Source organism: Pyricularia grisea, chromosome I (genome assembly GCF_004355905.1).
Source record: "Pyricularia grisea strain NI907 chromosome I, whole genome shotgun sequence".
NCBI lineage: Eukaryota > Fungi > Ascomycota > Sordariomycetes > Magnaporthales > Pyriculariaceae > Pyricularia > Pyricularia grisea.
Genome location: NC_044973.1, coordinates 82,826 through 102,256, shown reverse-complemented (window position 1 = coordinate 102,256; position 19,431 = coordinate 82,826). Strand labels below are relative to the sequence as shown.

The following is a 19,431-nucleotide window of genomic DNA, read 5'->3' as shown; positions in this document are numbered from 1 at the left end:
TTAATGTGTTTAATTCTGCGTTAATGCATTTTGCGTATTTCGGATTGCATATGTGTACTGCCTCTCTGTGGTACCCATATAAAGGGTGCAAAGACCTACTATTTACACTGTTGTCTCGAATTATCAGAATCACTTTCAGTTTAAGAACCATCACTTAACCTACCGATCTTTAATCCTTCAAACCCTTCATTCGGCCTTTCTATTTCTATCAATTCACCAACCAACTAACAAGCTTGAATATTCGAATTCAGATACCATACACTATCTCGAAACTTGTCAAAATGCAGCTTTCATTCTCTGCAATTGTCATTCTTTTGGCCTTCGGTGTCAAGTATGCATCGGCCGGCAAGCACCACGACCTAGTTTGCGTCCGGGCCGAACCTGGAAACAGGAGTGAAGTCGCCACAGAAGCCACAGGTTGTGCCTGCAACTTCCTGAAAAGTAAGGGAGAATGTTCCGACTGCACTATATATGAGGAAACCTGCCATTCGGATGCCAAGCTGCTAGACGGCGACAAGTTTAAAAGAGCATGCACAGATCAATGCACGAACTATCTAGCTACTGGGTCTTCTGCACCCCCTGTCTGATATGTCACATTCACCTCGAGTCGGAGTGATTAATGGACGAGGTTTGATTGGCCGGGTTGGACGGGTACAGGGACAAAGCAAGACCAGGGCGATTGGGAATTAGTGAGAGCACTAGATTAGTATAGTCGCAGATCTGATCAATAGAAGCTCGTTTATTCCAAAAAGGCTTTGACTTTTAGGTTTGCCTGTTCGCTAACGTCTGGAATTGTTTGTGCTGGCGGGCCAAATAAGCGACCGCCAGGACAGATGGTGTCTGTACTGAATCAAAAGTAGCAGCGATGAAACTGGACGGCGGCGGCGGCGGAGGGCTGCTTTTCGGATGGGGGTAGCCGCGCAAAATTGGTTCCCTCGCGGCGGTAACGTGGAATTGAGATCCAGGGCAACCAGCTTGTGTGCTGCTTTCTCCTCCAGATTTTCATCATCTTGGAGTGTAGCAGGCGGTAAAGCATCCTGGGTCCGTTCGATGCTCGAGCCACCATCATCTGAGCACAGCCAATAATCACCTTCGCTTTGTCTCTGGACCGTCGTCTCCAACTCCGGGTTTCAAATGCATTTCACGGCCAGTCAGGTATCGGAGAACCTCCATGTATCAGGCAGTATTAGCCAAGATTGAGTAACTAAAGAGGAGAGAAAGAAATCGTAATAAACGACGCATTGGAAGGATGCGATTAAATCCAGGGCTAGTGGGCCCCCTTTGCACGTATTGCAGTCTAAAGCAATCAGGGTTTCTTTACGGGTCTAGCGGAAGGACGGTGTAAGTCGCTTCGCCACAGGGTTCCTCGGTAATATCTTCTACACACGGAGCCACTCTGCTTCGTCTATCTTCCCATTACCCTGCCTGAATAATTCGACCGCCTCAGCTCCAGTATGGCCTCATAAATAATGATATGGAGGTACGTATCAGTGTGACCAGACTGAGAGGTACGTGTCAGCAATGCTCCTAACCCAGCCACTCATCCAACCGAAAATACATGTCAAGCAACACACAAGGTCTGGGGTATATTTTGCACTCAATCTGGGAAGGGCGCGCGAATTACTTCTTGTCCCGATGGGAAAGGCTTCCTGTATGATGCCGGATGCAAATTTGAGCGCAGCGTCGTCTCTCGCCAATGCTCCAACCAAATCCCGGGTTGTATGTACGGCGTACTTCTTTGGCACACGCCCCCTCCCTTAAATGTCGGTATGTCCATACAAGTGCCTTTGCATGGGCCGAGATCATGGGCAATGGACTTTAGAATCGCCAGTGGAGGATCCGATAACGATGGCCGCTACTACAGCTTTAAGCCACCGAACGCTCTTAGCGAACAACCAAGAATACACGTCGCCGCCCGCTATTTTTAGCCCCTCCCCTTGATAGTTTTGATGACAAGTTCTCAGTTATGCAGAAGGCCCTCCAAGGCCCGCGAGTCGGATTCTGCGCTTAATGCGATGCCTGAAACCCTACGTGTCCAAGTGTCCTTCCAATAAGCCTTTGGAACGGGGAAAGAGGATGCAAGCCACTGGCCAGGATTAAGCCGGGATGAAACCAAAAATGGACATTCAATAATTTGTGCTATATAGTTTTAACTTTTGGGGAACAAACTCAAATAGGGCCTCTTCACAAGCAGCGCCGGTTAACGCTACTAGGACTTGTACTACCACGGGTGCATGCGAAAAAAAGACCACCCCTTGCCACCGTATGTGTATGCGTGGTCCTTTACCAACCTACCCTTCGGTGGGGAGCTTCAAGTACTTACCGCATAGTAAATTTATTTTTTTGCAAAAAACTATTCCCAAAATCGGGAACACCCACAAGGTCCACAGCGCTGTGCCAATTGTTCGGGGATGGGGAGTTTCACCCCTACCACTATATTATAGGTCTGGTAGTTTTAAAAAGGGGTTATTTCAGACGAAGTCATGGTCCTGGAGATCTCTATTAAACTATCTGATAAGTCAAAATTAAGGAATAGGGTTTGCAGCATTGACACCCGAAAATGGTTGGAAGGACTACGGTCTTGACTGCAGTTGCATGGGCCTATCCAAGTGAGGATGTTTCACCACATGCTCTGCGGGTTCAGTAGAAGCTCTAAATGGGGCATTACCGTGGGGTTTAAGGTGGCCGATTTAAGGCGTTAAGTATTGTTGAGTCGCGTATAAGCCTTTTTTTCGCACATGATAGGCGGCCTCCAACATAAGTTTTTGACTATACTTTGGCTCAACCGCCGACAGTCGCGCGTCTAACGCTTCGTCGGGTTATGTTCGCCTTATTGTTAACTACATAAGAAGGTCTTCACAATTTATTGCTGTTTTGGGTGGCCCCGCAGACTTCGTCTCGTCTTGGTTGGTGCCGACCAAATCCGATTGGGTGAATTTCCCTACATTTGCTGAACTCAATAAATTCCGCGGGTATTCTTTTCTTGTAGGAAATTGAGTGGCAAATCACCGGGCGGCTGTTTGGCTCTGCCACATGTATGTTTAGACTAACCGAAAAAAGAAACGTTGGTCGCGACCGTAAGAGGAAATGCCGCAGCTTTTCATATTTCTCCATCTGCCCGCGAGGACTTGTCTGTCCGGGTCTGCTTTATTAGATGGTCATCATCTGGTAGGTTGTGTTTCTAAGAAATACCTTGGACAAGAGTTTGTTTGAACAATCGATCATTTCTCCCCAAAGCTTGCTGGTGGAAAAGCACATTTAATGTAGTTTAACCTGATAAATAAGTTTCGGTAAGAAAACGGAGCAAAACGACCACATATATCGGCGAAAATTATCATGTCTTCAATCCTTTATGATACTGCTGGTCTCACAGGCATTTTGGCTCGCCTTACGGTGGACCGCGATGCAGTTTATGCGGCGTCCCTTATGAAGTTCTCGCTGGTTGTCTTGACCATATATCTTGTACAGTTTTTATACAAGGGCTAACGTTGCGTACCCCCTGTTCGGCACCCCCCCTGTTCGGCACCCTGAAAATCTAACAACGAAATGCCTACTTTTATAAGCTGATTTAAATATAAAATTATCAACGGACAAAAATACAATCGTTTTCACGCTTCTCCGGTTCATTAACCTCTTCTTCATCAGCTAAAGGTTCCAAATTTTCTATATCCTTTTCCTGCAATCCAATAATGTTCTGTTTGTTAACCAAAAGCTCGTTTGGATCCGGAACCACCCTCCTCCTTTTAACCGGCCGTATTGCCTCCAGTTGTGCTTCCAATAAGCTGATTTTTTGCTGGGCGCTAGCCAAAAGGGTATCTTTAGCTTCGAAGCTTTTTTGGACTTTTGCAAATAAAAGACGTGAAGTAGCGTTGGTTTTGTTGGATTGGGAAAGTTTTTGCAGTTGAAATCGGACATCTCGGGTCGTTTTAGGGGTTTTCCAAATAAGTAAAGACGGGTCGTTAATTTTTTGGGCTGGGCTTTCCGGTGTTTTATCCCTTTGCAAACCGTTGTTTTTATCTTTTATAACGTTGGCATTGCTATTTTCTAACAAAAAAGGGCTTAAAAGTGGTTTAACCAAGTTTACCGGCCATAACCCCGTTGTACGCCAACCAGATTGAATGGTTTTTGCTATAAATGCTTTTAATCTGGCTTTTCGATAACAAAGTAGGAAATTTCGTTTTCCAATAATTGTTAAACAGCAAAATTGGCTAACAAATCCAAGTTGACGTCGATAAGCTTCTTTTAACGGCCCAAAAACCGATAGATCCAATGGTTGGAGAACGTGTGACGAATAAGGGGGTAAATATAGGAGTTAAATATTGTTTTGCAAGCAAAGAAGCATAAATTCGTCCGTTATATGTGATCCATGGCCATCCAAAAGTAATAACCGCTTTTCAGGGGTTAAAGGTTGGGTATACGGAATAAACACTTTTTTTAACCATTCGATAGCCGTTTCGTTATTTGTCCACCCGTTTTCGGTTGCGTAAAATTTCCAATTATCGAAAAGGCTTAAATCCGTCGGAAACCATTGTTGTTGTACGTTTTTTCCCTTAAATATAACAAGGGGAGGGAGGGCAACGCCCGTAGCCGATATACATTCGATTATAGTCGTCCAACCCCGCGTTCCGGGCTCTTTCCGTTGCAACGGCCGGATCCCGTTAAGCCCTAATACCAGGCCGTTAGATCCTTTACCTTCCATTATACCGGTTTCGTCCATATTCCAACGGTTTTCCGGTTTAATAGCGTTAATAACCGGGTTCGTAATATAAAGCCACCAAGATTTAATTACCTCCGTAGTAGCGCCATTAACCCGGGCATTATCTATTCGACGGGGCCTTTGGGTCTTAAGGATTGGATAACGAGCCAAAAAACGAGTTATCCAACGTTTTCCAAGGCCTTTTGTCTCTCCGGCGGCTTGAAGAATTCGTTCGGCAAAAAAGCGTAATTCTTGATGCGTTGGCGGAAGCCCTAAAGCTGTTTGGGTAAGTACCCAATCAGCCAAATGCTTTTCCTGTTCCGTAGAAAGCCTTTGAAAAGGGCTTTGTGCTTTTTTATAAGCTTGAGAACCTTTAAGTCGACTTTGAAGTGTAGACCTAGGTATTCCCCATTTTCGGGAGGTTTTTGCAATTGGATTGCCATTATTGACGTCGTTAATTGCAGATATAAGCTGTTTTTCAGTATATTGCTTCATTGGAAAATGGAGAATCAAGATTAGAAAAAAGTAAATCCAAAAGTGAAAGATTCATCGAGATATTTATAATAGAAGTTGGAGGATAAAAATAAAAGTGTTGTTATTTTTGGGTGCCGAACAGGGGGGGTGCCGAACAGGGGGTACGCAACGTTATCGAGTACGTAAGAAGTTTAAAGAAATCGAAGCTCTGGGAATTGTGAGTATTAGTCCTGACCTCAAACTTCAAAGGCCCATTCGTATACAAAATGCTAATTAGAATCTTGTGGTTTCGCAGCCATTGCTACCGCACTCCTGGTTTCTTGGACACTTGTCCATCATGAACGAGTTCCGCAGGGAGCATCCGCCTGACGTCAATTTTAATCACTTCCATGTTTGGATCGTTCAAAATTACAAGCGGTTCTTACCGTCTTTGCAACACCCGCCCGCGGGCCTGTACCTCGACCTGTGGCCCGTCCTCTCAGCCCCAATGTTGTTCGTATACAACCCACAAACTTCGGCGCAGTTCACCTCGACCAGAAACACACCCAAGCACCAGATCGGGCTCGACTTCCTTGCTCCCCTTACGCAGATGCAAGACGTATCCACACTGCAAGGTTCCGAGTGGAAAAGGTGGCGTAACTGGTTAAATCCTGGCTTCGGCTCTAAGAACGTAACGAGCATGATGACGGAGGTTGTTGACGAGACAAAGACGTTTGCGAGATGTCTTGAGGCGAGGGCCGGCAGGGATTATCAGTGGGGGCCTGTGTTCCAGCTGAAAATGTTTACCGGAAAGTTGACCTTTGACATAATTGCTCGTGCCGTGTTGTAAGTTTCGAGGCCATAGTTCGAGTGCTATATCAATTGATGTTCTGCACAGAGGGGACAACTTGGTCTGCATCGAGGGTTCAGGACTGACATTGTTACAAAAAATAGAGACAAAAATCTCGGCGAACAGTTAATTGAGGACAATAGCGTTCTTAAGAGCACACTTGAGGACCAGCTTCGCCTGATGGGACAATCCCAAGCATTTAGCTTTAGCGGCTTAAAACTATGGGGTGATATGAAAGTGGCGCAGAATAATAAAGTCATTTACGACATACTCGTCGAAGACGTTCAGCGTGGACTGGACGAGTTCCGTTATGGGACGAGGGGCAGCAAAACAAAGACGATTCTATACTTGGCACTCAAAAACCTCAGTGAGGAGGCCGAGGAGGGCGGCATCGGTCCCGACCACCCGGACATGGTTAACGTTATTATCGCCAACCTCAAATGCTTTCTGGTGGCTGGGCATGAGACGACCGCAAGCGCCATGTGCTTTATGTATAAAGTGCTGCAAGACTACCCTGAGCATACAGCTAAAGTGCGCGCTGAGCACGAAGAGGTTTTTGGCGACGACCCAGATGCCGCTGGCGAGGTACTCAAGGCCAAGCCGCACCTCCTAAACGCAATCCCTTACACTACTGCCGTCATTAAGGAATCTTTACGAATGTATCAATTGGCGTCCACGCTGCGTGCCGGAGCGCCGGACTTGTACCTGACGGACCCTAACCTCGGCATCCAGTGTCCTACCGATGGCTTTCTTATCTCGGACGGCGCCGCCGGCATCCATCGAGATCCGGATTTGTGGCCAATGGCGGAAGAATTTATCCCGAAAAGGTACCTGGTACCTGAGGGTCACGAGCTTCACCCGCCCAAAGAGGCCTGGCGTGCTTTTGGCCGCGGTCCCAGGGACTGCATCGGCAAAGAGATTGCTATGGTGGAGATGAAGATTGCGGCGGTGCTTACGGCGCGAACCTTGGACATTGAAACAGCTTGGGATGAGTGGGACGAGAAAACGTAAGTTTTATTAAATTTCTTTCCGGGCCCCATTGTTTACCTTCACTGATTTCAAAAGCTTGTTAATGCTGACCGTTTGGTACGCTTGGCCCTGTTAGTGGCAATTATACACAAAGGGACTGGAAGGTGTGGGGTGACAGGCTGTACGTGAGCGGTGACGGTGTCGGTAAGCCTAAGGAAGGCATGCCGGTGCACGTACGCCGGAGGAGGGCAAAGAAGCTGCCAAGTTGAGGGACGTGCAGTGGCGGGTCGCGAAGTTTTGTGAAGAGAATCGATATTCTTACTTCGCATTACTTCGCTCATAGAAGTTGCCTTTCTACTCTGTAACCGTTTGTTCCACAACCGACGGCTTAAACATTTGACAGAAAAGGACTCTAGAGCGTTAGAAAAAGTTCTCCATACAAAGCACGACGTTCCCAAAAATTTTATTTCTACTCCCGAGTTACCACCAGTTCAACTTTTGATCCCAAACGAAGTTTCTTCCTCGTTGTGGAATACTTACCGATCTAAGCTTTCTGGTTAATATTTGAGGATTAAACGGCTGGCAACCCGATTAACAGGAGTTCAATTGCGACCATACGTTTGAACGGAGCATAAACTACAAAAGCAGGACACTTACGCAACAGACATTTAAATGTACGAAAAAAAGGAAGAAACGAAAAAAGAAGTCAGCTTTTTCATCCGTCTTATTTTTAACTTACTTGGAAAAGACGATGGTGGTGGAATACGTCTCGGGGATTCCAAAAGCGGGAGAGCGATCAAAATTCCGGGTAATCAATGGACGGAAAATAGCTCGTGCCCCCGAAAAACTAGCCCCAAACTCTTTTTATAGTGCGCTAAGTATTACTTGTAGGTCAAGCTGGGCCATTTATTTTTTTAATTGCCAAATTCGTTCCAATACATCAGAATCAAGTATTGGGAAACCATTCTAAATAAATTTTCTCGTCCTGTTCCAACACGCTTATAAAAAGCCTTTCCGTCCCTATACCCTCAAAAATAGGGCGAGCTAGCGTTGACAAACATAGCTTTCGCTTCCTGAACCAGCAGTAACTGGTTGACTGAAAAGCCATCAATGTTTGAAATACACAATATCCAAGCCTTTTATTGGTTTATACACAGCAATGGCCTATTTTTGTCAGCCATGCTGCCCCGGGCCGCAGCTGTATTAACAATCTACTGGATGTTGATTTACATATATCGCATAACGTTACACCCACTCGCGAAAATCCCCGGCCCAAAGCTGGCTGGCATGACCTTTTGGTACGAGCTTTACTACGACCTCTACCCTCACCGGTGCCGCTATCTTTTTAAAATACGTGAACTACATGAACGATACGGCCCCATTGTCCGCATAAACCCTATACATGTCCACATAAATGACCCGGATTATATCGATGAGATTTACACAGCCGGCAATAAACGCCGCCGGAACCGAGACCCGTGGTTTTTACACATATCCAAGGCGGGCATGATGACATGGTCGCTTCTGCACACTGAAGACCACGATCTGCACCGCATACGCCGCGCCGCTCTGGCGCCATTTTTCAGCCGCCGCGCCATCGTTGCCCTGCAGGGCCTAATTATCGACAAAATCGAACGGCTGTGCTGCCGTTTTTCGGAGCTTCACCAATCGGGCGAGGTCGTTGATATAACGTATGCCATGGCGGCACTGACCATGGACGTTATTAGCGCTTATTCTCTCGGCATTGACACGGATTGTCTGGGCAAGCCTGACTGGTCGCCGAACTGGCTCGACGCTTTTAGGCAGGCGGGATACATACGCCCGCTCGCGCGGCAGTTTAAATGGATTATCAACCCAATTTTAATGGCTATATCGCCTGATTTTATCCAGCGGTTCGATCCCGCCACGGCCGAGCTTTCCAGGACTATTACCTATCCGCTGGAAAAAATCCAGGCCTCTGAACGGGAAAGGCAGGCTGCAGGCGGGGAAGCTGCCAAACTATCTACAAACACTCGGACCGTATTGCAAAACCTACTCGAAAGTGATTTGCCGCCCGAGGAAAAGCTGCCCGAGCGTCTGAGCTGCGAAGTTGCAGGTTTGTTGGGGGCGGGGACGGAAGGGACAGCGCGGACGCTTGCCATTACGCTGTTTTACATTTACGACAATCCCAAACTGCTCAAGAAGCTTAGAGAAGAGCTCCGGACGGTCATGCCAAAGCCAGATTCGCATACCAGTATTGAGGCACTTGAGAACTTACCATACTTTGTAAGCAATCCCGGAGAGAAAAGAGAGCAGGAACCAGTCGTCCTCCCAAATTCGTCAGAAGAGATAAGAGATGTCGAGTGTTGGAATACTAAAAAAAATATAGAATGCAGCCATGACGGAGGGCTTGCGCATGTCCCACGGCGCGTCGAGTCGAATGCCTCGCATTGCCACGGACGAAGATCTTGTGTACCAAAAATGGGTGATTCCGCGTGGGGTACGTTCATTTTCCCATCCGCCGCTCCGAATGTAACGACTTCTAACACAAAAATCACTCACCTTACCCAGTACCCCGTCATGCAATCTATGTACCTCCATCACACCAACCCCAAGATCTTCCCGGCCCCTTTGGAATTCAAGCCGGAGCGCTGGCTAGAAGACCCGATACTCAAAGCAAAGTATTTCTTGGCGTGGGGACGGGGAGCTCGCAACTGCGTCGGTATGAAGTAAGCTTTGCTCATACCTATGTGCACAGTGGGCATTTAAGAACTAAAGTCTAGGAAGTGCAAATATCCGTATCACGGGCTAACGCAGTATTTCAAATTCGTAGTCTCGCGCATGCAGAGGTGTACCACGCTGTGGCAATCTTGATTAGCCGCTTTGAAATTACTTCGTATGACACCGATCGCAAGCGCGACGTGGAGGTGTCAAGGGATGGATTTATCGGGATGCCTGCTGCTGACAGTCCTGGTATCAGGGTGAGGATCACTGAACAATTGCAGGTATAGTGGATTAGACCGATGGGAAGAGAAAGTCGAAACCAAGGCAAAGAAAGGTGAACTAAGTTTGATATTTGTATGCAAAGTGCAAATGCTATTATTTTGGATATATTTCTCGGGGTAAACCCCCAGACTCTGAATTTGGAGTTTAGTATTTGCTTTCAAAACAAGGCGTTTTGGAGTTTTCAGTGAGTCTTTGCTAGCTGAACTTGAGTGATCGATGGGTGAGCCCCCTCAATTTCACAGTTCAGTTAAATGCCACCATATTTAACGCAAATTTCACGATTTCTCCTGCTTGGGATTGTGCTTGTCAGACTTTTATTCTCAAATCGTTCGGGATCCTAATTACGGACTACAACCTTCCGGAGCTTCTTTTTTCTTGCCTTAAACCATCGTGGAGTCTGCCTGTGGAATGCCCAGCCTCTCTGCCAGCACTATCCAAGCTGCCACAAAGAGTAACATTCTAAAAGCCTTGGGATCTGGCCTGGATAAGGAACCCGGATCCACAAACGCAGTACGCAGACACTCTTTGACGACTTTCCAATCCACAAACCCCAACGCAGTTACCGCCCTTTCAGTGAGCAGACCCTCCAGCATCCTGCAAATGGGTCCGTCTCGTGGCCAATTCAATGGTGCAGAAAAGGCGTGCTTTTTCCGGTTATACAACTCCTGCGTGATAAAGGGCTTGGCGGCTTGCCTGAGAATCCACTTTTCCGACAGCAAATCTCGGGTGGTCTTCATATCTTTTTGCCACCAAAAGCTATCTCCCGTCCCGTTCTGGTCTGCCCCGTCGGTCCTGGGCGGCCCTTCGTAATGCATCTTGACAGATGGCGGTAGCCGGTTCACGTACTCGGTCAGGTGGTGGTCCAGGAACGGGGTGCGCCCCTCGATGCCGTGCGCCATCTCGACCCGGTCGCCCAGGCAGGACAAAATCATATTGCTCATGGGCCCCTTGATGTAAATATATTGCGCCGCGTGCAGGGGGTGCCATTCGCCCCGCGATATGGCCTCCCGTCCACCGTCGGGCCAGGAATCCACCACGATTTCACGGCAGTCGAGCGATGCGTGACGGTTGCGCGCCCACGGGGCAAACAATTCCTTCGTCGGGTGCCACGCCAAAGTCGCGCCGGTGAAGATGGACCCATGCGTTGCCATCGCGGCCCTGCTCCCGTCGTCGCCGCGAAGGCCATGGTCGAAACCGCCGCCTAGCGGGAAGAGCATGCGCATCTCGTCTTCGGCCGAGCGCAGCAACACTTCTCGGGCCTCGGTGGCGTCCTCTTTGCTGAGTGGTTGATCCAGCATGGAGAGGTCGGGCTCGCGCAGGAGCTCCGGAGGAAAGAATGGATAGCCCGCAAAATGCTCGTCGGCACCCTCCCCAGTTAGGACGACCTTGACGCCGTGGATGCGAGGGAGTTCCGACAGGGCAAACTTGGCCACTGTGTTGAGGTCGAAATGGTGGTGCTCCGAGTGATAGGCGGCATCGGCAAAGCACGTGGCCAGCGTGGCCTCTTCCATATCTGCCATTTGCATGCTCACGCCGAGGAACGCGGCCGTGCGGGCCGCTATGGGCGACTCGTCGAACCCAGCGTCAGTCGGAAAGCGGATACAAAAGCACTTCACTTTTTCAAACAAGGCGGAGGGAACATCCCCGACGGATACATGCTCCTTACGCATAAGATGCATCACCATGCCTGCTATAACCGAGGAATCTATACCACCGGAAAGGTAAATTCCGACAGGCACGTCGGCGCGAAGACGAAGGCGGATGGCGTCAAGCATGTGCTCGCGAAGGCCTTCGACCATTTCGTCCACTGTTCTCTTCTCAACTTTATGCTAGTCTCCGTATCAGATCTGTCTTTGCTTCTTGCTTTGGTGTATGCTCGAAATACTCAGACGTGAATATACAAGCGAAAGGGTAACTGGAAGACTGGAAGAACTCACTTTGTTTTCAAACATTACATCCCAATATTCATGGGTAGTGATATTCCCATCGGTGGCGTTAATTTCCATCCACGTCCCCGGAGCCAAACTGACTACACCTTTGAACAAGGTTCTGTCATCTTGTAGCCACCCACCCTCGATAATGGAGGTTACATCCCACTCAGGCTTCCAGCCGAGGGGCAAAAATGCCTTGGCCTCGGAAGCAAATAATAGTGTCCTGGTGTTTTCTTCAGCCCCACCAACAATTGTCCAAAAGAGCGGTTTAACGCCAAACCGGTCCCGGACCGCGATGACCTTCTTATGTGCCTCGTCATACAGAACGAATGCAAACTCACCACGGAGATGCTCCAAAAACCCCGGTGAGCCATATACCAAGTACAGGGCGACAAGAACTTCACTGTCGCTGTGGCCCCGGAATTGATATCCATGCTCGCGGGTGACTTCACCCCGCAGGCGATCAAAGTCGTAAATCTCGCCGTTGACCACGGCGTGGACCGTTCCGCACCGGCTGTGCAATGGTTGGGCACCCGAGGGGGTGAGGTCGTTTATACTAAGGCGGCAGTGGCCGAGGCCTGAGCTGGGCCGAAGGGGCTGAATTAGTCGACGTCCAACAAATTATTCCAGTTTTGTAGACTTTTTGGCTATATATTTTGCGATGCGTAAACATGAGGATGCATATTACCAATGCGCTGATCAGCTGAAACCCAAATTCCTTTAGCATCCGGGCCTCGATGTGAGATCTTGGAGAGACTTTCGCCTAGCCTAGTTCTGAGATTTCCAGGGCTAGGGTTACCGTAGGTAGGTCCGTTCGATGCATTGAGAGGTACCTCAATGCGAGGCAATGCAACTGCTACAGAGATGCCACACATGATAGTTTTAACGCTATTATCGGCTACACTCGCGAGAGTGAGTACCGGAGACTTATAACACGGCGAACGAAGTTTTCAATGCTCGATGTCAATGTAGCACAGTCCACGCGTGACATTGTCAGAGAAGAGGAATTTAATTTTGTAAAATACTTGACGCTGTTATCAAGGTATGACGGGAATTTCAAATTCAACTCACACTGGGTGTTCTTCATCACCTTGATTTTAAAAACCTGGACCCAGGTCTCACTGAAGCCTAACTAAGTCGTTATTTCTTTACTAGGACTAATTCCCTTTGGAGTGCTGCGTCCATCTAATGTACCCAAACTTAATAACTACTCGTCGATTCTTGTACTAAGCTTTCGGACAGATCGTCACAGATGCACCGGACTCGGCGTTGCCTATTCTGGGCCACCGATTAGCTTTTCCAGGCTTTTTACACTCCGTCTGTAAAGTCTAAACTACTGCCAATTGTACTTGTTTGGCAACGTAACATAGTGACGTCAGTATTTGTAGAATTATATGAGATGGCGTGTCGAGTACAGTCGCTGACAAACGCACAACAGGCTCGTCAAGCTGGATGGCAAATCGATTAATTACAAATAATCCGGTTACAACGGAGCAGGAGCAATATTACGCCGTTCCGCAAAAGGGAGCAGATTACACGAGGAAAAGGTCGTGTATCTCGGGGCTCCGGTGTCCAAATATAGGTCGCCACATGTGTGTTGAACCTTTAAATACGTTTCATTCCGTAGACCCCCTTTAAAACCAAGCTAAAGAGGTCAAGCCACTTACAGGAAAGCTCTTCCATATCAGAGCTATCATAATACATCATCCACATAGTCTGCGCAATATCTGGGTGCTCGTAATCTGAAGCTACAAGGCAACATTTAAACATCTGCAACAACCCTTATCTATCGTCGGCACCTCACTAGATCGGTAAATTCGGCAGATTGTTATCATGAACCAGGACGTATCTTCGAACGAGATTCTCAGACACTCAAATGAGAAGAAACTGGTATCTCCGCCGAGTAACAACACAGCACGTCTTGGGGACTCTGGGTCGGTAGAGCTGGCGCAGCCAATGAGATGGAGACTGGCAGCTCTCCTTGTCGGCCTGGTCTTATCTCTATTCCTATGTGGACTAGTAAGTATAACGCATACGTTGGATCTGAGCCCTAGCGATGTTTGCAAAAACCCGGAAGCTCATGCTGTCACCAAAAAAAGGATGTTGTCATTTTGGCGACAGCGATCCCCAAGATCACTAACGAATTCGCATCTCTCAACGACATTGGGTGGTACGGCAGCGCCTTTCTGCTGACTTTATGCGGATTCGATCTTATTTTTGGCAAGCTCTACGCCATCTTCTCCATCAAATATACATATCTTATCTCCATTGCCGTGTTCTTAACTGGATCTGCTATCTGCGGCGGCGCCCGTACCTCCAAAATGCTTATCGCCGGCCGCGCCATCGCCGGGCTGGGTACGGCAGGTATCCTGACTGGGACCTTTGTCATGATTGGCATTGTGATACCCGCGCCACTCCGGCCAATGTATACGGGCATAGTCGGTGCCGTTTACGGTGTGGCTTCGGTTATTGGGCCTTTGCTGGGCGGCTTATTTACAGATAAGCTGAGTTGGCGCTGGTGTGTAAGTATTTTTCTGTACATCGAATGGGGCAAAATCTTCTGGGGCTGCTAACAAGCCTCAATCACAACATAGTTCTGGATCAATCTTCCCATAGGAGCTGTTGCGATACCGATAATAATTTTTTTCTTGCACGCACCACCTGGCGCAGGTTTCGGACCCGAGGCAAAGACCTGGCCCCAGAAGCTGCAAAAACTCGATCCTATCGGAACCATGCTCCTCCTCGTTTCGATCACCGTTCTTCTGGTCGCCCTCCAATGGGGCGGAGGCCTCTACTCCTGGAGTGACCCGAAAGTATACATGCTATTTGTCACTTCTGGGATCCTCGCGGCAGTATTTGTGGGCGTCGAGATCCGCGAGGGGAGCAACGCCGTCATGCCAATCTCGATCGTGACCAAACGCACCGTGGCGGCCGGGGCCTGGCTAGCCCTCTGCAGCGGCGCATCTGATTTTGTCTTCCGGCAGTATGTGCCCATATGGTTCCAAGCAATCCAGGGCGTATCTGCCGTGGACGCGGGAGTCCGCAGCATGGCTATGATCCTTTCGACGGCCCTGTCGTCTGTCGCGGCGGGCGCGCTGACTTCGGCGACAGGCTACGCGAATCCATCCATGATAATCGCGGTCATACTAGCCACCATTGCGGCCGGCCTAATGACGACGTGGAACATCACCACGACTCCGGCGCAGTGGATAGGATACCAGGTGATGTACGGTATAGGGGCCGGCCAGTGGATGCAATCGCCCATCATGGCAGTACAGGCGGTCTTGGACCCGGTGGAGCTGCCGCAAGGAACTGCCCTCGTCGTGTTCCAGTCGGCTTTTGGGGGCGCCATATTCATCTCAGTAGCCCAGGCGCTCTTTGTCAACATCTTCTCCTCGGGCCTCGCTGCCAATCTGCCGCAGGTCAACGTCCAGACCGTCATCGATGGCGGTGCGACAAGCATTCGAGATCCTGGCGTGCTTCCTGAGGGGCTTTTGGAACCTGTTTTGTCCTTTTATAATCAAGGTCTTACCCATTCCTGGTATCTCGGAGTTGCATTGGCATTTGCCGCAGCGGTTGGGGCGCTTGCTGCAGAGTGGAAGAGTATCAAAAAGCCAGATGAAGAGGTCAAGGATGATGAAAAGAGCAACGGATGGACCGATCAGGTCAGAGAGACTCCTAAGGTTCCTACTGCTGATTAACATTGAAGCTGGATTGTTGGTTGTCCTGGTGGCAAGATCTTCAGACCCACTTCTACCATGTATATGAATGTGTGTTTAGCGCTGTCGTCAGACATACGAAGTGCTGGTTCACTGTCAGATATGCCAGTAGGTAAATCACGTGTATAGACTCAAGGAGTGCAAAAAGAGATGGGACTCCCCCAAGCCATCGGGGAAATGTCTACACGCTTAGCTTTTTCACCTTCACCTTTAACACTTCTTCACATGTCGCTCCATATCGGCTGCGATGGTGAAAAAGACATCGACGCGTGGATGGGAGTTACGCCGGGCCATGGGAGATTATCCATGATGCGTCCCCGTAGAAAAATACGTTAAATAAAGTATTCAACCCACTCCTTTGCATTTGTACTATAGTCAATATTCCAAACCCTCGTAACTCGGGTCTTACTGAGAACTGGATGGAGTTGGATCGGATCCTGGCAAAAGAAATTGGTCAATCTTTAACCGCATCTTTCGGTCGTTTGTAAACAATGGTGGAGTTCCCAGGTTTCTTTGCCTCTCGTAAAAAGAGGACCTCCGCCTATTTAATTTGAGAGCTAATGTTGGAGGGAGGAGATACATGGTAAAAGTGGACCAGCTTCGCATGGAAGTCCCCAGTTCTTAAAAATAAGAAACACGACTGCGTGTTTCCTTTGTTTCCTAACAAAATAAGTGTACCACTGCACCACGATGGCTAAGGAATAAATTCAATGTAAATCGTTATCATGAAAATGAGCGAGAGAAGAAACCGAGGCCAAACGGCTTCCCTTGTAACGTTGCGATAAGGATAGGGTGCGTTGAAGTAAAATGGCGTCTTTCGCTAGCAGTAAGCCGAGGAGAAAGAAAGAAGACGAAGGGTTATGGGAAAACAAAGGCCAGACCTGCAAGCAGCAAAAAGCTGGCACCCTGGGCTCTGACTGGAAAATTTCCTTCTCGCAAGCGGTCTCATCAACTGATTTGAAAGAAAAACGTTGTCATCTCCCATGTAGTTATTTAGCAGCGGGATGATGTCTAAGTGTACACGACAACCCAATTAGGCGCCGACAGGTCCCTGACATAGAACAGCTTGGCCAATCTGATGAGGAAGGATAGAGATAATGAAAATAATAATTAGTTGGCGTTCCACAACAGGATGACCGAGAAAAGAGTAATAAATTTGGACTACACTCACGATAGGGAGCACACAGCAGCGAGCACGCTGACCCTTCGCGGCACAGATGGAAGTAAAGCTGCTGGCCGAAGTTGGAACAGATTGGGCTGGTAAGGTTATCGAAAGTGTTAGTAGAAGCTGGTTTGACTTGGCGAAAAGAGTTTGCAAGTTTTTCCTGCTCTGCGTGACGGTGACTAAAAATCTACGAGACAAGAAAGCGGGAGAAAAAGAAACTCACGAACGGCGCAGTCCAAGTTGGCAACACCGAGGATATCGGTGGCGCAACACTGGGCACTGCTGTAAAGGCCTCCGTTGCCCTGGCATGCATTGTACTTTCCGCCGCCGCCGCCGTTCTTGGGCGGGTCGGTAGGTAGGGTCATGGCGATGCCGGCGAAGAGAGCGATTACGAGGGTCTTGATCTGCATTTTATTCAGATGTGGACTGCTTGGAAAGAGGGATCTGTGTGGGAAGATCTGGCAATGAGGTTTGCAAAACCTGGGTGCTTGGAAAGAGCGTTCCTGGAGACTTGGAAAGCTGAGAGATAAAGAACCTGCTGAGGACGAAGAAAGGGAGATTGATGGTAATTTGGAGGGAGGAAGGAAGATTTATTTATACATAGGTTCTGGGCTCCCAAAGACTCTCTTTGTATTGCTTTTCATGCTGCAACGCCCGAATGTCGTATACTGCGTCTGCTTAGCGATCGTTACTGACCTGAACGATAAAGGTAGGGATCTTCATTAAAGAAAACATACTCAGCTCCCGACTGTACGTGTTGAGAGTGAACTAGTATTTTCACGTTTCCCAAGACATCTTGGTCTTGAAAACAGGAGGGCAACGTCCAGCGATCCACACAACCTCCCAAGCCACAGCATGCCGCTAAAGCGCTTTTAATCTGCTGGAGCTTCGACCCTGGTACAAAGCCCGACCGATGTCTAGATATTCCACAGCAGGCCGCACATCCACATTCGTTACACCATGCCTAGCCGAACTTGGCTCGCTGCGCTATGACGACTCATTACTGGACTGAGCTGTGCGATGGTGGGAGTCAAACAGTAACCCGGGCTGGTAGAGCGGTTTTGAGCCAATTCAGAAGGCCTGAACAACTTTTGCCGGGTGAAGCCAGACCTGGTAAGGCCTCTGTGAGGAAAGGATAGAGAATTCCCAGTCCAGACCAGTTACAGGACTACAATGTCAATGAAACAGGAATTCTGAGAGCCGCACCGATTAAAAGCATCTCCGTGGAACGGCTTACCGACAGCCCTTATGACAGAGCTGGTAAAGTTTGCACATGGCTGCCCCTTTTCCGGCTGTTTAAAGGGTGTGTTAAAATGAGACACTATTATGGCAACATTGTGGACCATGGTCACAATTAACCCCACACTTGTCAGGTTCGAGACCAAAAGCACATTATGTAGGGTGGTATGGAAACCAATGCTCCTTTTAGCATGGCTGAGATTACAATGACATGCTCCAAAAGTTCCGATAAAATTTACGCGCAGCGGAAGCAATATTGGCGACGGCCGAGGGAGGCTTTTCGTTTTTCTAGCCAGAAGAACCTGTATGTGGCAAGGATGAATAATTTACGGTGGGTGTTAATAGGCCTTTCGTTATACTAATCGATTAACAAACGTTATTATAGGATAACGTAAGTATACTATGCATATTTATTTAACATTTTAAAAAAAAAAACTTCTAAAACTTTTTTCCGTTTTATATTATTATTTAAATAAATAAATCACGTGTAATTAGCCCGTGCGGCCAAACCCGTAATTTATTATTTAATGAAAAAATAAAATGGATAAACTTTTTTTTTAATATCGGCAACTGTTTTTTTACGCGTTTTATAATTTAAAACTTGTTTTTTATAATTATTAATAATTTGCAAATAACGGAAACGGTTGTATAATGTTTGTGGAACTTTTCGAAAACGGTTTAAATATTTATTCGTAATTTTAATGCTTAAGCTAAATCACCCCTGCTTTGTAGTGGTGGACCGGGCGTTTTATATACCTTTTAGCCAGACGGTTTTTCGACCAATTAAATTGGCCGAAAAAATCTTGCCCGTTTTAATTTGAGCACAACTTATTAATTATCGCCGCACGTGGAGGTAATTACACAGTAAAAACACTGTGCACGCTCTGTAAATATAACGGCGGTATAATTAAAATATCATATATTTTTTATTAACGAATATATATTTTGATAAAAATGGTAAAAATATAATAAACAAATTATTATAAAACCTTAAATTAGGGTTATTTAACAGGTTATACGAGACATTCTTATTCGCCGCATAAAAAATAAAAAAGAATAAAAATATTATTATTATTTTAAACACCTTGTTTAACAAGTTATATATAAATAGTAATATATATAAAGTCTTTAATTTTATAAAATAATAAAAACACTTTTATTAATATTAACGTTTTGAAAATATGTGTAAAATATTAGTTATTATTCTTTTTTATTTATATAAATATACGTTAAACTTAATATTACATATATATTAAATTTTTATATTTAAAATTTCTAATTAATATAAAATAAATTATATTATTTACTTTATTTTATATTCTCACAAATAAATTTTACGTAAGCGTTTTTTTATATAGATTATATAATTGTTTAAATTTTAATTTTATTATCGTTATAATTAATAAAAATATAAATTAGTTTTA

The 19,431-nt window shown here is 47.0% G+C and overlaps 6 protein-coding genes across 6 annotated transcripts; 4 read left to right on the top strand and 2 right to left on the bottom strand.

Moving 5' to 3' along the window:
- Positions 1–281: 281 nt before the first annotated feature.
- Positions 282–587, top strand: PgNI_05137 (uncharacterized protein; the record flags this gene model as incomplete). Its single annotated transcript, XM_031125175.1, has 1 exon — positions 282–587. One exon carries the CDS (start codon positions 282–284, stop codon positions 585–587), a length of 306 nt encoding a protein of 101 aa, XP_030982523.1.
- A 4,860-nt stretch (positions 588–5,447) lies between these two features.
- PgNI_05136 (uncharacterized protein) lies at positions 5,448–7,237 on the top strand (the record flags this gene model as incomplete). The annotated part of the gene is made up of 3 exons (XM_031125174.1): positions 5,448–5,995; positions 6,104–7,006; positions 7,123–7,237. Coding segments are annotated over 3 exons (1,566 nt in total), but the record flags the coding sequence as incomplete, so codon positions are not given.
- Positions 7,238–8,147: 910 nt separating this feature from the next.
- On the top strand, positions 8,148–9,928 carry PgNI_05135 (uncharacterized protein; the record flags this gene model as incomplete). The annotated part of the gene is made up of 4 exons (XM_031125173.1): positions 8,148–9,233; positions 9,337–9,447; positions 9,519–9,676; positions 9,781–9,928. Coding segments are annotated over 4 exons (1,503 nt in total), but the record flags the coding sequence as incomplete, so codon positions are not given.
- A 405-nt stretch (positions 9,929–10,333) lies between these two features.
- On the bottom strand, positions 10,334–12,759 carry PgNI_05134 (uncharacterized protein; the record flags this gene model as incomplete). Its single annotated transcript, XM_031125172.1, has 3 exons — positions 10,334–11,782; positions 11,891–12,462; positions 12,573–12,759. 3 exons carry the CDS (start codon positions 12,757–12,759, stop codon positions 10,334–10,336), a joined length of 2,208 nt encoding a protein of 735 aa, XP_030982512.1.
- A 958-nt stretch (positions 12,760–13,717) lies between these two features.
- Positions 13,718–15,585, top strand: PgNI_05133 (uncharacterized protein; the record flags this gene model as incomplete). The annotated part of the gene is made up of 3 exons (XM_031125171.1): positions 13,718–13,903; positions 13,984–14,406; positions 14,479–15,585. 3 exons carry the CDS (start codon positions 13,718–13,720, stop codon positions 15,583–15,585), a joined length of 1,716 nt encoding a protein of 571 aa, XP_030983146.1.
- A 1,029-nt stretch (positions 15,586–16,614) lies between these two features.
- Positions 16,615–17,178, bottom strand: PgNI_05132 (uncharacterized protein; the record flags this gene model as incomplete). Its single annotated transcript, XM_031125170.1, has 3 exons — positions 16,615–16,678; positions 16,775–16,860; positions 16,996–17,178. 3 exons carry the CDS (start codon positions 17,176–17,178, stop codon positions 16,615–16,617), a joined length of 333 nt encoding a protein of 110 aa, XP_030983144.1.
- Positions 17,179–19,431: the final 2,253 nt, after the last annotated feature.